Genomic DNA, 14,527 nt, shown 5'->3' with positions numbered 1-14,527 from the left:
GTGGCTGGGCGTTCACTGGGCGGGTGTGTGACGTCAAAAGCCGTCCCTCCGTCATTGGAATCAACGCACACTAAGAGTAACTACAGGGCAGGTCTTGTTTTGCACAAAAAGATTTTGCAGGCGCTCTGCTGCACAAGCGTTCGCACTTCTGCAAAGCAAAAATACACTCCGCAGTGGGCGGCGACAATGCATTTGCACGGCTGCTAAAAACTGCTAGCGAGCGAACAACTCGGAATGACCCCCAATGCTATGAAACATCTACCATAAAGTTTTCATTTTTAATGCTGCCGTAATAGCAGCCCCATGCAGCAAAAAAAGAAAATGCAGGTGCAAAGTCTAAGTACTAAGAATACTGATAGTCAAAATAATTTTGATATACTTAGAAGTGGAGATGTTGCCAACAGCAACCAATCAGATTCTAGCTTTAATCTTCTAGAAAGAGCTAGAGAAATAATAAGTAGAAACTGATTGTTGCTAGGGGCAATAAGTAGAAACTGATTGTTGCTAGGGGCAACATCACCACTTCTAAAAACCCGCGCTTTAGTAAATATACCCCTAAGTGAGGTTCTTAGCACAGGTCAAAAATTATATTAAGATGGGTCCCTAACGTCCCTTACCAATAATAGTGCCTATTCTAATATGTAGTCAGCAATGTAGGAGCCTGTGCTAATTAAAATCACCTGTCAGATGGGAGGGGCGCTAATACCAAGCAAAGTCTCAACTTTCAGGAGTGCATTATATGCACGTTGTTATTATTATACACAAATACAGAGGAAAGGTCCGGAGGCGGAATGCAGAAATTACAGGTGCACACTCTAAGCACTAGGAAGACTGATAGTCAAAATAATTTTGACAAACTGTACAATTACATGAAGAATAAATGAGATTCTTAGCATGTTTGGCCAAAAATGAGAGGTCTTCAGCCATGTAAAAGTGAACCCCATCATCCCTAAATGTTTAAAATTAGAGTGTGCAGTCAAAGCCCCACCTTAGTAGTAGCTCCCCCAGACTCTTGCACTTACTATAATGCTCCGCAGAGCAGGAAACTTGCATTGTGGTATGGTGCTCACATCTGACAGCAAACACATTCATCTCTTGGAGGCTGGCCCTACTGCCGCATCTGTGATCAGGGTTGCCGAGGTGCGTGGGGAGGGGGGGGGGGATAGCCTGTACTATTTATCTGGGCCAGGGCATGACTATCAGTCCAGGTTTTAGAGATAGCCATACTTGAGTACAGATGACTTAATTAGTACCTCAGTTATTTTGATTTAAGCATCTGTGCTTAAACATGGATATCATTAAAACCAGAACTGTTAGTGTGCCTTGAGGACCAAGGTTGGGAATCACTGGTCTAAAGAATTACATACAATGCACTTGAGGCCAATTATAGCTTGTTACATGCTAATTATGCCTCCTTTATGGGCTGCCAACTAGTGATGAGCGGATTCGGTTTTACTCGGTTTTACTCGGTTCTCAAAACGGCATCTTATTGGCTCACGGATGTCACGTGTTTTGGATAGCCAATAAGATGCCGTTTTGAGAACCGAGTAAAACCGAGTAAAACCGAGTAAAACCGAACCTCGCTCATCACTACTGGCAGTGCCAACACTTGCTCTAAAATCAACCCAGTAGAGCCCCTTACACACATTATGACAGGTGGAGCTTCTTAAACACATTATGCTAGGTAGATCTCATTACACGCGTTACACAAGGTAGAGTCCCTTGCACATGTTATGCCCCTTACACAAGTTGTGCCAGGTAGAGCCGTTTACACACATGGCATCAGGTAGAGCCCCTTACACAAGTTGTGCCAGGTAGAGCACCTTACACATGTTGCACCTGGTAGAGTCTCTTATACATGTCCGCCAGGTAGAGCCTTTCTATCGAGATATAGTGAAAGAGTGTATGTCTGTCTGTGTGTGTCCCCCGCCCAGCATAGGCGGAAGTAAGTAGCGGGAAGCGGCCAGCGGGGCACGCCCAGCACTGTGCAGTCAGCGGGTGGGTGCTGGCGAGGTGACTGCAGCATCCGGAGGACCGCCCTGCTAGCCCGCACCTAAAACCACCACTGAATGTAAAAGCACTGAAATGTCACTAACTTATGAGGGATTCAGTATGATTTCCCGACAGTCGGGATCCCGGCAGTCGAAATACCGATGCCAGAATCCTGACAGTCAAAATCCCAGTGCAGTGTTTCCCAGTGCTTCAGGCTCGGTGGCGAGCTTTGTTCGCCACACTATTATATTCCCCTTTGGATGGTGGTGTGGACCACCACCCTAGTGGGAATACCTGGTGGCGGTCGGGATTTCGACCACCGGCATTTTGACTGCTGTCGGGATTCCGGCATTGGTATTTCGACCGCTGGGATCCCGAATGTCGGGAACTTAACTGCATCCCCATATGAGGTATCCTTGCGGGGCTTTTAAGCGCCTCTCACTTCCCTATACACCGTAGCTTATTTTGATGGCCTGTGTGCTAGACATTGTAGCATCTGCCACATACTGTACAACAAGAACCCAACAGCCTGTTTTATCTTCCGAGAAGAGTAATCAAGTTTCCTAGATGGCAAATAGTAAAAATAAAGTTGTGGAACACAGGGCAAGCTGCCACATGTAACTGGACTAGACAGACACACTTGAGACTGTCCTTGTGTAACTGTGAGTCGACAGAGACATTCATACAGCTATATTGGTCTGCTATGCTGTCTGGTTATGTATGTATATGTATATATATATATATATATATGTGTGTGTATGTATATATATATATATATATATATATATATTCTAATTTTTACAAATTCTGAACCATTGTCTGCTGAATTGAATGGAATGACTATTTCATCCTCATGTTAAATACTTTAAGTATTACAGTAATACAGTAATAATATTCCTACCAATTAAGCATTTTATGTAATAAGCATCTACACACCTAAGTTGTGTTAATGCAATCAGTGATGTATAGATTCCAGGAACAAGAGATTACTCAGTGATATACAATAGAAAAGATTTATTATTTTCCAATTAAACTTTGTGTGGTGCAAGAAAAAAGCATGTACAGTACAGTATTATGGTATGGAAAATGATTAGATACTTTATTGTACACCGAAGATGTATGTAATTACAATGGCTAGTAAAGAAAAGGAATATACTGTGCACAGCATACCTGCAGCATATAATACCATGCTCATCATTGATCACACCAACTTCAAGACATAGGAGGTTATTCAGAGTTGGTCACAGATTTAGCAATTTTAGCAAAATCTGCGCCAACTAAAATCAGATGCTGGCCGCCCAGCATGTGTGGCACTGCCCCGCGATGCGATCACAATTCATTTGCGATCGCATCGCACAAGGGCCCTCATTCCGAGTTGTTCGCTCGCAAGCTGCTTTTAGCAGCTTTGCACACGCTAAGCCGCCGCCTACTGGGAGTGAATCTTAGCTTATCAAAATTGCGAACGAAAGATTTGCAATATTGCGAAAAGACTTCTCTGTGCAGTTTCTGAGTAGCTCGAGACTTACTCTGCCAGTGCGATCAGTTCAGTGCTTGTCGTTCCTGGTTTGACGTCACAAACACACCCAGCATTCGCCCAGACACTCCTCCGTTTCTCCAGCCACTCCCGCATTTTTCCCAGAAACGGTAGCGTTTTTTCACACACTCCCATAAAACGGCCTGTTTCCGCCCAGAAACACCCACTTCCTGTCAATCACACTCCGATCTCCAGAACGAAGAAAAAACCTCGTAATGCCGTGAGTAAAATACCAATTTTCATAGCAAATTTACTTGGCGCAGTCGCAGTGCGAACATTGCGCATGTGCAAATAGCGGAAAATCGCTGCGATGTGAAGAAAATTACCGAGCGAACAACCACCAAACTTCAAATAGAGGTTGACCCTACGCAGCGTGCAGGCAGTCCAACGCCATGTCTACTATCGCCAGAAACGCATGGTCATGACAATGCCGCATCACCGCCCCTGGAAGCCCATCACCTGTCAGTTCCCTTCCGGGATGCGACTGCATAGTAAAGGATCGCGCACGTGCACTGTAGCCTGCTTTTGTAATAGAGTAATATAAACAATGCTTCCACCAAAAGGTAACAAATTACAAAGACAAATCCAATAAAATATTTTATGCTCATTTTGACTGGATTCATATGCTACCTTATTACTGCCTTTGTGTACTGCCACAATGTTTTGTTTTGTTTTTTTTTGTAAATCTTTGTGATACGCTTCCCCCCTTCATATTTCTGTACTCCAAATTGTCATTGAAAATCCAATACAGCTTCCGCAAAAAAAAATTATAATTATATTTTCTTGTGTGACATCATTGCATAATAAGTGTGTTATTAAAGCATTGTGGAGCTTACATATGATACTGTCAGAAGGTTATTGCAGGTCTTGGCATTCAGGTCGCCAGTCTGAAACTGCAGTTAGAACACAGTAAGGGAACTATAAACAGATGGGGGATAAATAAAGCTGAGTGGAAGCCATACCCAATTCCACTGCTTGCTCATCGTGCGCGACTGTAGGAAGGGGGCAGAGAATTCTTTGTATTTATTATTTGCTGCAGATGTGATATCCTCCATATTCATGTTAAAATCAAAATTGTGAATCAATCGTTCACTGTTGGAGGGGATTATGACCTTACTTTATTTACAGTATGCATTTATTCCCACTGTCTGGTGCTGTATGGTCTATGGTGCATTATAAATCAACAACCATAATAATAATAACAACAATTATCAACATCATTCTCACTAAGGGCCTAATTCAGACCTGTTCGCTCGCTAGGGTTATTTTGCACTGCTGCGTTTGCATAGTCGCCGCCCATAGGGGAGTGTATTTTTGCTTTGCAAGTGTGCGAACGCATGTGTCTATCAGAGCTGTACAAACAGATTTTGTGCAGTCTCTGTGTAGCCCAGGACTTACTCACTGCGAACACTTCAGTCTGTCTGGGACCGGAATTGTCGTCAGGAACACTCCCTGCAAACACATGGACACGCCTGCGTTTTTCCAACCACTCCCAGAAAACGGTCAGTTGACACCCACAAATGGCTTTTCCTGTCAATCTCTTTGCAAACGCCCGTGCAAATGGATTCTTTGTACAAACCCATCGCTGAGCAGCAATCCACATTGCACCTGTGCGACGCGCCTGCGCATTGCGGTGCATGCGCAGTTTACACCTGATCACCCGCTGTACAAAAATGCAGCCTAGTGATCAGGTCTGAATTAGGCCCTATATACAGACTCATGATGGTAAATGTAATAGCCTGCGACTTGCAGGTATCAGCGAGTTCCCGGAGATTCTGCCCAATGTTTTAAAGGGGGAATCATTTACATTTACCTAATTTTGCCTTTTAGATGATTGCGCCTTTAAAATATTGGGCACACTTGCTGGGCACTCACCGATGCTTGCAAGTCGCAGGCTATTACATTTAGAGATGTGCGGCAGACACTTTTCAGGTTTTGTGTTTTGGTTTTGGATCTGGATCTCCGTTCGTGTTTTGGTTTTGGATCTGGATTATTTTGAAAAAAACATAAAAACAACTAAAATCAGAGAATTTGGGGGTATTTTTGATCCTACAGTATTATTATTAACCTCAATAACATTCATTTCCACTCATTTCCAGTCTATTCTGAACACCTCACAATATTGTTTTTACTTTAGGTCAAAAGGTTGCACCAAAGTAGCTGGATGACTAAGCTAAGCGACACAATTGGGCGACACAAACACCTGGCCCATCTAGGAGTGGCACTGCAGTGGCAGACAGGATGGCAGTTTTAAAAACTAGGCCCCAAAGAGCACATCATGCAAAGAAAAAAAAAGAGGTGCAAGATGGAATTGTCCTTGGGCCCTCCCACCCACTCTTATGTTGTTTAAACAGGACATGCACAGTTTAATAAACCCATCATTTTAGCGACAGGTGTTCCCCCTGGAAAAAGATCGCCAACTTATCCAAATCATAGCTAGCTACAAACATACCACCTCCATATTTGACTTTTCACATCATGAGAAGAGGCAAGAGGGAGAGGACAGTGTCAAGAAGGTGATAAAAATTAGAGTGGCACACGCAATCAGGAACAACACACAGGCTTTCACCTCCACTCCTATATTGGTGTGGAACGGAAAGGACTTTAACCAAGCAAATATATAATTACCACATTACTGGACAAACTGAACAACTAGGGGCCAAAGCCTCCGAATTTGTACCCCCTTCTCCATTTTCAGGGATTAAGATAATCTTAAATATTTACCCCTCCACGGAGTCTGGAGACTTATTTTGTGAAAATCTCGTGGGTTTCTTTTTTTCCATTTTTTTATTGCATTTTCATTTACATATTTTGTGGCAGATGCCTTATATTCTTTTTTCGCAGCTCCCAGTTAGGCGCATGTGAGCATACCTGTGTGTCCAAGTTGCACGCATGTGAGCATACCTGTGTGTCTTGTTTATTTTATTCATATTTTATTTTTAAATGAAGCAGCCCCTTAGATGTTTTAGCAGACCCTCCTGAGCCCCCACAGCAGCCCTGGATGGGGCAAGTTCAGTTTGGGTGGGTTCAGTAAAGTACTAAGCAGGACTGTGCAGTGAATTTTTTGTTATTGAGCCCCTGCCCTATTGGAGCTTACCACTCTAAAGTCGAAACTCATTTCATACTATAAGTAGGACTGTGGGATGAAGCAATGCTAACCTCTGTGCCCACAGCATGCCTCAGCCTGGCAAGCCAGAGATCTTCCTGTCTGTAAGTCACCATACTGGGCCTTATTCAATAACTGTTTGTGCCTCACAGGAGCTCCTGGCCCATCTAGTGCTGCAGTGCAATGGAAAGCTGATGCAATGCAAAATCACTGAAACTGTGTTCTTCTAACACCGCGAGGTCTTGCGATAACCCTACGCAGCCCTTAGGAAAAGAACCCTGTACAACAAAAGTGAAAATACAGCAAATTTAAGTGAGTCCCTAACATGAAATAATTGAGAAGAACCTCTCTCTAATGCTGGGTACACAGTGCACACCAGAAGCCGTAGATGAGCGGGTTCAGACAGGGCACCCCTGGGATTATATGGCAGACATATAGACATATGTGTGTTTGGAAAATCTCGTTTTCTACGGCAGTTGTGCTGGATTATGATTCTGTCTCTTCTGAGTCTGACTGACTTTGGCCACAAATGTGGTCTCATTGGAAAACACTTTGTCAAAATTGCAATTTTCATATCTACCTTTGCGGATATATGTTTTCACAAATCTGTTTGTGATGTTGAAGCTTGATTATATACTCTGCTATAGGCTTTAATTTAAACCTAGGATCAAGTACAGCAGCACTTCTAGAATTATACAGCAGCACCTCTGGACTTATACAGCAGACAGGCAGCACCCCTGGACTTATACAGCATAGGTAGCACCCCTAGAGAATTACACAGCAGACAGGCAACAGCACCCCAGGACTTAAACAGCAGTGGGGCAGCACCCCTGGACTGATAGGGCAGAGAGGCAGCACCCCATATAGGGCAGCACCCCTGGAATGATGTGGCAGACAAAGAAAAGAAGTGCAAGATGGAATAGTCCTTGGGCCCTCCCATCCACCTTTATGTTGTATAGACATGACAGTCACACTTTAACAAACCAATCATTTCAGCGACAGGGTCTGCCACATGACTGTGGCTGAAATGATTGCTTTGTTTCGGCCCCCACCAAAAAAGAAGCAATTAATCTCTCCCTGCACAAACTGACTCTACAGAGGCAAGATGTCGTCCTCATCCTCAGACCCCCCCTTTCAGTGTTTACATCCTCATCCTCACAAAGAAATAATATTCAAACAAACCACATCATTTAGGTGTCAGTGGACTGCTTAGCTTACGCTATTACCCAAAGTTTCTGAACTTGACAATGACTTATGATGAATGCGCTGCAGGTGACATATAAGGGAGGATGTTCCTAGGTGGTTAACGTCCTTACACCTACTTATTATGGATTGACAAAGGCAACAGATGGCTTGACACCTGTTGTCCGGATTTGTGGAGAAATAATTCCACACCGAAGAGGCTTTTTTGGTATTTTGCCCAGGCATGACAATGGGCTTTTTCATCCCATGGCCAGCAACTGTCTCCACTGGTGCCTTATTCAAACAAACCACATCACCATCAGAATCATCATCGTAAACTTCCTCCTCAGTGCCATCTACACCAATATGCTCCTCATCCTGGTGAATTTCTACAGTGACATCCTCAATCTCAATATCACCAACTAGATTGGAGGTGCTCCTCCCAGCACTTGCAGGGGGTGTACAAATGGTGGTAGGAGCCTCCTCTTCCCATACAGTCTTGGAAAGGTCAGGCCTAGACATCGCAACCGCGGACATACTTGGATTCTCCTTGAGGATTTGTGATATCTCTGAACGCACAGTTGTTTTTTCCTGTGCTTTTAACAAGCTTTATTTTTTTTATTTTTCGAGAGGGAGGAGGGCTTCCATCTTCTTGAGAAGCTGAACCTCCAGTCATGAACATAGGCCAAGGCCTTAGCCTTTCCTTGCCACTTCGTGTCGTGAATAGAATATTGTCAATTTTTACGTTTCTTATCAGATCAGATAATTTCTTTTTTTTTTTTTGTTCTTAATTTTTGCTTCTTGGATTTTACATGCCCTCTATGGGCATTGGCCTTAGCAGACGACGTTGATGGAATTGCATTGTCAATGTCATTACTGGTGGCAGCAGCAGCTTGAGCACTAGTACTAGGAACTGGAAGTGGTTCATGATCTTTCTCAATTTTTTCCATCACATTTTTGTTCTCCATTTCATAGGACAGCACCCCTTTATTATTACAGTACACAGAACAGTGCCCCTTTATTTTCACAACACCCCTGAATTTTTTCAGCGTACAAGACAGGGCCAGCGTACATTTATTTTCACAGCACCCCTGTATTTTTACAGCATACAGGACAGTGCCAGCACCCCTGTATTTTTTTACAACACCCCTGTAATTTTACAGCATACAAGACAGGGCCAGCACCCCTTTATATTCACAGCACCCCTGTATTTTACAACATATAGGACAGGGCCAGTATACATTTATTTTCACAGCACCCCTGAATATTTACAGCATACAGGACAGGGCCAGCACCCCTTTATATTCACAGCACCCCTGTAATTTTACAGCATACAAGACAGGGCCAGCACCCCTTTATATTCACAGCACCCCTGTAATTTTACAGCATACAAGACAGTGCCAGCACTCCTTTATATTCACAGCTCCCCTGTAATTTTACAGCATACAAGACAAGGCCAGCACCCCTTTATATTCACAGCACTCCTGAATTTTACAGCACATAGGACAGGGCCAGTGTACATTTATTTTCACAGCACCCTAAATTTTTACAGCATACAGGACAGGGCCAGTGTACATTTATTTTCACAGCACCCCTGTATCTTTACAGCATACAGGACAGTGTCAGCACCCCTGAATTTCACAACACCCCTGTAATAATACAGCATACAAGACAGGGCCAGCACCACTTTATATTCACAGTACCCCTGTATTTTTACAGCATACAGGACAGTGCCAGCACCCCTGTATTTTCACAACACCCCTGTAATTTTATAGCATACAAGACAGGGCTAGCACCCCTTTATATTCACAGCACTTTACAGCATACAGGACAGTGCCAGCACCCCTGTATTTTTACAACACCCGTGTAATTTTACAGCATATAAGAGAGTGCCAGCACCCCTTTATATTCACAACACCTCTGTGTTTTACAGCATACAGGACAGATCCAGTGTACTTTTATTTTAGCAACAGCACCCCTGTACAGCACAGCAGCCAGGACAGCAACACCCATGTACAGCTGCAGCACCCCTAACAGCACATGAAACACCAGTGACAGCCAGGACAGCATCCCTAACAACACAGTGACAGGACAGCACCCCTAGAGAGCACACGCTGACACCACCCAACACCACCATCCACAGAGGTCTGTCTCCCTCACTCTCCAAGTCCGGAATCCAAAACCCGTGAGAATCCGACAGCGGGATAATGATGTTTTGCCTCATTTTGAGATCCGAGTCTGGTGGGAAGTCCCAAGCCGTACTCTGTTCCTGGCTCGGATAGTGAAGTTTGGGGGGGTTTGGTTCTCTGAGAACTGAACCCGCACATCTCTATTACATTTCATATTTCCTTCACAGTAGGTCATATTTATTTTCTGCAAATATCTAGAATACATAATTTTTCTTTACAAATGTAAAGCCCTACTTCCGATGTTAATTTTGAAAAGGATTTGAAATTTAGTTTTAGTCACTTTTGTTGCTTTGTTTTAGTTAAGTCAGTGGATCTCAGTTTTGTTTTAGTCTAATTTTAGTTCTGAAATAAACTGTAGTCAATTTAATTCTTTTAGTAAAAATTTTCATTGACAAAATGAACACTACTATTGAGCTTTATTGAACACACAAGTTGTACAAAAAAAATAAAAATTACTTTTATGTTTTTTCACAAATGACAATTCACACTATAGAGTCACAGTGCTTTATGTGAACGCAATGGGGTAGGGCACCTACAGCACACACAAGTTGTACAAAAAAACAAAAAACTGTGGTGAGCAACAGCGTGCAATGCACGCCAAAAAAGGGTTAATGCTGCTGTATTAGGAGCTCTGGGCTGCAATGTATACTAGGTAGTGACAAAAAAACACCAGCTCGCTGCAGGCATGGTGGCTCACTGCGCTTGCCACAGGTTATATTCTCCCTCCATGGGTGTTGTGGACACCCACAGAGGGAGAATAGCCTGTGTCGCCGGTATTCCGCCGGCGGCATTTCACCACTAGTCAGGATTCCGACGTCGGCATTGTGATCACCGGGATCCTGACTAGCGCTATTTTAACCACTTCCCGTGACAAAAATGCAAGTAATACTATAAATGTTTTTAACCTGCACTGCAAAATATAAAAAGTAATGTTTTGCTAACTGCCTGTGCATGTGTTGGCTAATGACAGTAACACTGTCTTTAGGAGCTCTGGGCTGTGTTCCAGAGGACTATTATACATAATATATATTTATTAATAATATATTAATTTTTGCCCTGGCATTGTAGTGATGTACTGTTCCTCCAGTGTCTGCTGTGAAATGGCCCCCGAATCACAGCGGGACAGACTTATATCAAATCCAAAACCCATGAGATCCGATGACAGGATTATGATGTTTTGCCTCAGTTTGGAAACCGAGCCTGGCCGGAAACCCAAGCCATGGCTCGGATTCCCTGGCATCCCTGAAGTTCAGAAAACTGAGCCCGCACATCTCCAGCTATAACGACACTATTTCGCACAATAATTCCTCTATAGCCAAATACTATTCAGTTGCATGTGCCAAAAATGCTTCTATGCTACCATGGTTACATTGTTTTACCCATTGAGGAACGTAACCAGAATCAAGCACTTAATTCTCTCTGAAGATCTGCCAAAAGTCACGCATGCATTTGTATCCTCTCAATTAGACTACTGTAATGCCCTCTACCAGGGTCTCCCAGCAAAAGAATTGCACCACTTACAGCTGGTACAGCTGCCGGACTATTAACCAACCAGCCCCATTCCAACCACATAAAACCCATTCCCTACTCCCTCCACTGGCTGCCTATAAGATAGCAAATCTATTTCAAGATTGGCTTATTGGCTTTCAGAGCCCTAAATAACCAGAGCCCAAGGTACCTGAAGCAGCTTCTGTTTTTGTACTGCCCTACTCAATTACTGCGATCTGTAGATGAGAAACTTATAGCTGTACCTAGAATCTCCTGGAATTCATCTGGGGGTTGAGCTTTTAGACTAAGGAACACACTTCCCCGCACAGTTTGAGAAGCCCCCACTATCGAAAAAACAGACATTCCTGTTACTCAAGCATTTCCTTAATGTCCCTTTAGTAGTTCCATACTCTCTGTATTTTATGAAAAGCTTCTCTGTACTTCATTGTTTCTGTACTATATTATGTTCATTCTATCTGTTAAGTGCCTTGAGTCCTATTGAAGAAAGAGCTCTCCAAAATTACAATTATTATTATTATTGTGTATAATATAGCTTACTAATGTTGTGAACCCTCCCGAATCCCTCCCACTTTCCTAGTGAAGTGGTAGAGTGGGCAAGATGATGCGATTTGCAGCTTTTCGATGTAGGTGGCAGGGTCATGATGACATGAACCCGATCGCCACAACCCCTACACTTGCCACTCCCATAAATAAGTTGATGAGTGTGCACGCGCTACCAGGGCTACAAAGAGAAATCCTGGGCCCCGGTACAACAGCTTCCTGGGCCCCCGTGGCCGCTCGGAGGGTGTGTGTCTACAGCATTCTGGGGGCATGGCCACACCTCTTTGAGGGCGTGTCTAGCACATGAGAAGTACTCACTTACAGGAGCATGGCATGCCTCCCAGCCAGGGCAGTAGAGAGCCTGGTTGGAATCAGGTACTTTTCAGTGGGCATGGCCTAATCACAGGAGGCGTGGACACGCACCCTTAGAAAAAAATACAGATTTTTATTTTTATTTTAAGCACTTCCCTGGCCACACTGCAGCCCAGCACACAACAGCATGTGTTGGGCTAAGAAGAAAAGCTGCAGCTGCTGCTTCCAGGTAAGGGGGTGGCGGGACCTGGGCCCCTCCATCAGACCTGGGCCCAGGTAATTTGTACCTCCTCCCCCCATCTCTCGGCGCCACTGCCTGCTACTATAATAATGAACTATCACATGGAATCTAGATAAATTTAAAAGGAGCTAAAATGATGATTTCTCCTTTTTATTGAAAGGGTTGTAGATGACATAATAATGATGCTAGAAAAATTATAGTAACAGATTATATTTATCATTTGTATAATATATAACTTAAATAGTATGCAATAAAAAAAATGTAGTAAATGTATTTTTTAAATACTTATTGTTTTACTATATTTATGTAGGGAGAACTACTATTCACAAGAAGCTGCAATAAAATCAACATTTCTGAAGATAACGTTAGAAATCTGAATCCATTATCAACCACATCAGACATGGCACTCTGGTAAGACTAAATTAAACCTGACGTTTTGTCTTCTTACATCAATATATGGTGCTAGGATGTAACATACCCAGACTGCTTTGTTGTCACACATTATTACAGCAATCTCTGAAATCATAAGAAGCGTCGGCACGTCAGCTGCTATCCATAGCGCACGGTGGTTACGCGTCTCTGTTGCATTGTCAGCACGGGGTATGGGTCATTAGGTTGACCACACTTAGGTCGACAGTCATTAGGTTGACCACTATTGGTCGACATGCATTAGATCGACATGGTCACTAGGTTGACATGGTCACTAGGTTGACATGGTCACTAGGTCGACATGGAAAATGGTTGACATGCGTTTTTCTAATTTTTTTTTAACTTTTTCATACTTTACGATCCACGTGGACTACGATTGGGAACTGTAACCTGTGCCGAATGCAGCGAGGCACCCTGCCCCATGCGAGGGGACACGGTGCACTAATTGGGGTCCCCCGTCACTTTACGAAGAAAACGACACCAACATTTTTTTTAAAAACTCATGTCGACCTTGTTCATGTTGACCTAATGACCATGTCGACCTAGTGACCATGTCGACCAATAGTGGTCGACCTAATGACTGTTGACCTAAGTGTGGTCGACCTAATGACCCATTCCCGTCAGCACAGTAAGAATGGTTACAGTGGATGTTATATTGCAAGTAGGTCCTTATTCTACTCTTTAAACCTATCCTTAAAGAAATATTTTTGGATAAAACGATATTTCTACCCAGGTTTTAATGAAACCTCTTGCAATTCTCAAGGGCCAATTATTATGGATATTTATTTATATTATATATTTTTTTACTAACAAAGACTTATAGGGAATCCTGTATTTTTGCTATTAAGTATATTTTATAACTCCCAGCAACATTGACCAAAGAAATTCCATATAAATGGCCAAGATCTACAGTATCTACATCCAAACTAATGAAGATGTTGTGCTCTTGTGATGTTTACCTCCTATTGCTAAATTGTAGTGAAACATATATGGGTACGAGTCAAAATATCTTATTACACTGAGTGAAAGTTTTACGAAATTGACGATCATCTTATTGGGACTGTTTCAATATGGTTTTGGGATGGAGAAAATGTGACCGCAATCTCCCAATGTGTGTGTCTCCTTACTGAACCAATAGGAACAGCACTAGTGTGTGATCCAAATGTTCAGCTCCAATCACGTATACTGAACAGAAATCCTGTCTCTTACTGTTCCGGCTGAGCAACTGGAACTGCCAGCGTAAGGGATCATCAGATCCTACAAGGGACAAATCTCATTTGTACGTTATGTTTTGTGTTAAGGGAAATATTAAGGGAGATAATAACCTATTATATAACAATTCGAAAAGAGGATGAGGAATATAAGTTTCGCAATGGGGAAATGGGTCTAATTACCAACCTCTGTGCCAAAAGTGTAAAAATATCCTAATTGAACCTCGGGTACAGGAAGTCAGCTAATAACCGGTGTCAGAGTTAATGGTCAATCCCATTTAC

At 43.0% G+C, this 14,527-nt stretch overlaps 1 protein-coding gene across 8 annotated transcripts in view; it reads left to right on the top strand.

Moving 5' to 3' along the window:
* FAM13C (family with sequence similarity 13 member C) overlaps positions 1-14,527 on the top strand; it is a 914,350-nt gene that overhangs the window by 335,213 nt on the left and 564,610 nt on the right. For all 8 annotated transcript variants that reach the window (XM_063961752.1, XM_063961754.1, XM_063961756.1 and 5 more), the window contains one exon: positions 12,916-13,016. In XM_063961752.1, the coding sequence (XP_063817822.1) occupies positions 12,916-13,016 (101 nt within the window). The remainder of the gene's footprint in view (positions 1-12,915; positions 13,017-14,527) is intronic.

The sequence above is a fragment of the Pseudophryne corroboree genome, chromosome 3 (assembly GCF_028390025.1).
Source record: "Pseudophryne corroboree isolate aPseCor3 chromosome 3, aPseCor3.hap2, whole genome shotgun sequence".
Lineage (NCBI taxonomy): Eukaryota > Metazoa > Chordata > Amphibia > Anura > Myobatrachidae > Pseudophryne > Pseudophryne corroboree.
Note: the sequence above shows the minus strand (reverse complement) of the source record. Positions and strands in the feature narration are given on the sequence as shown.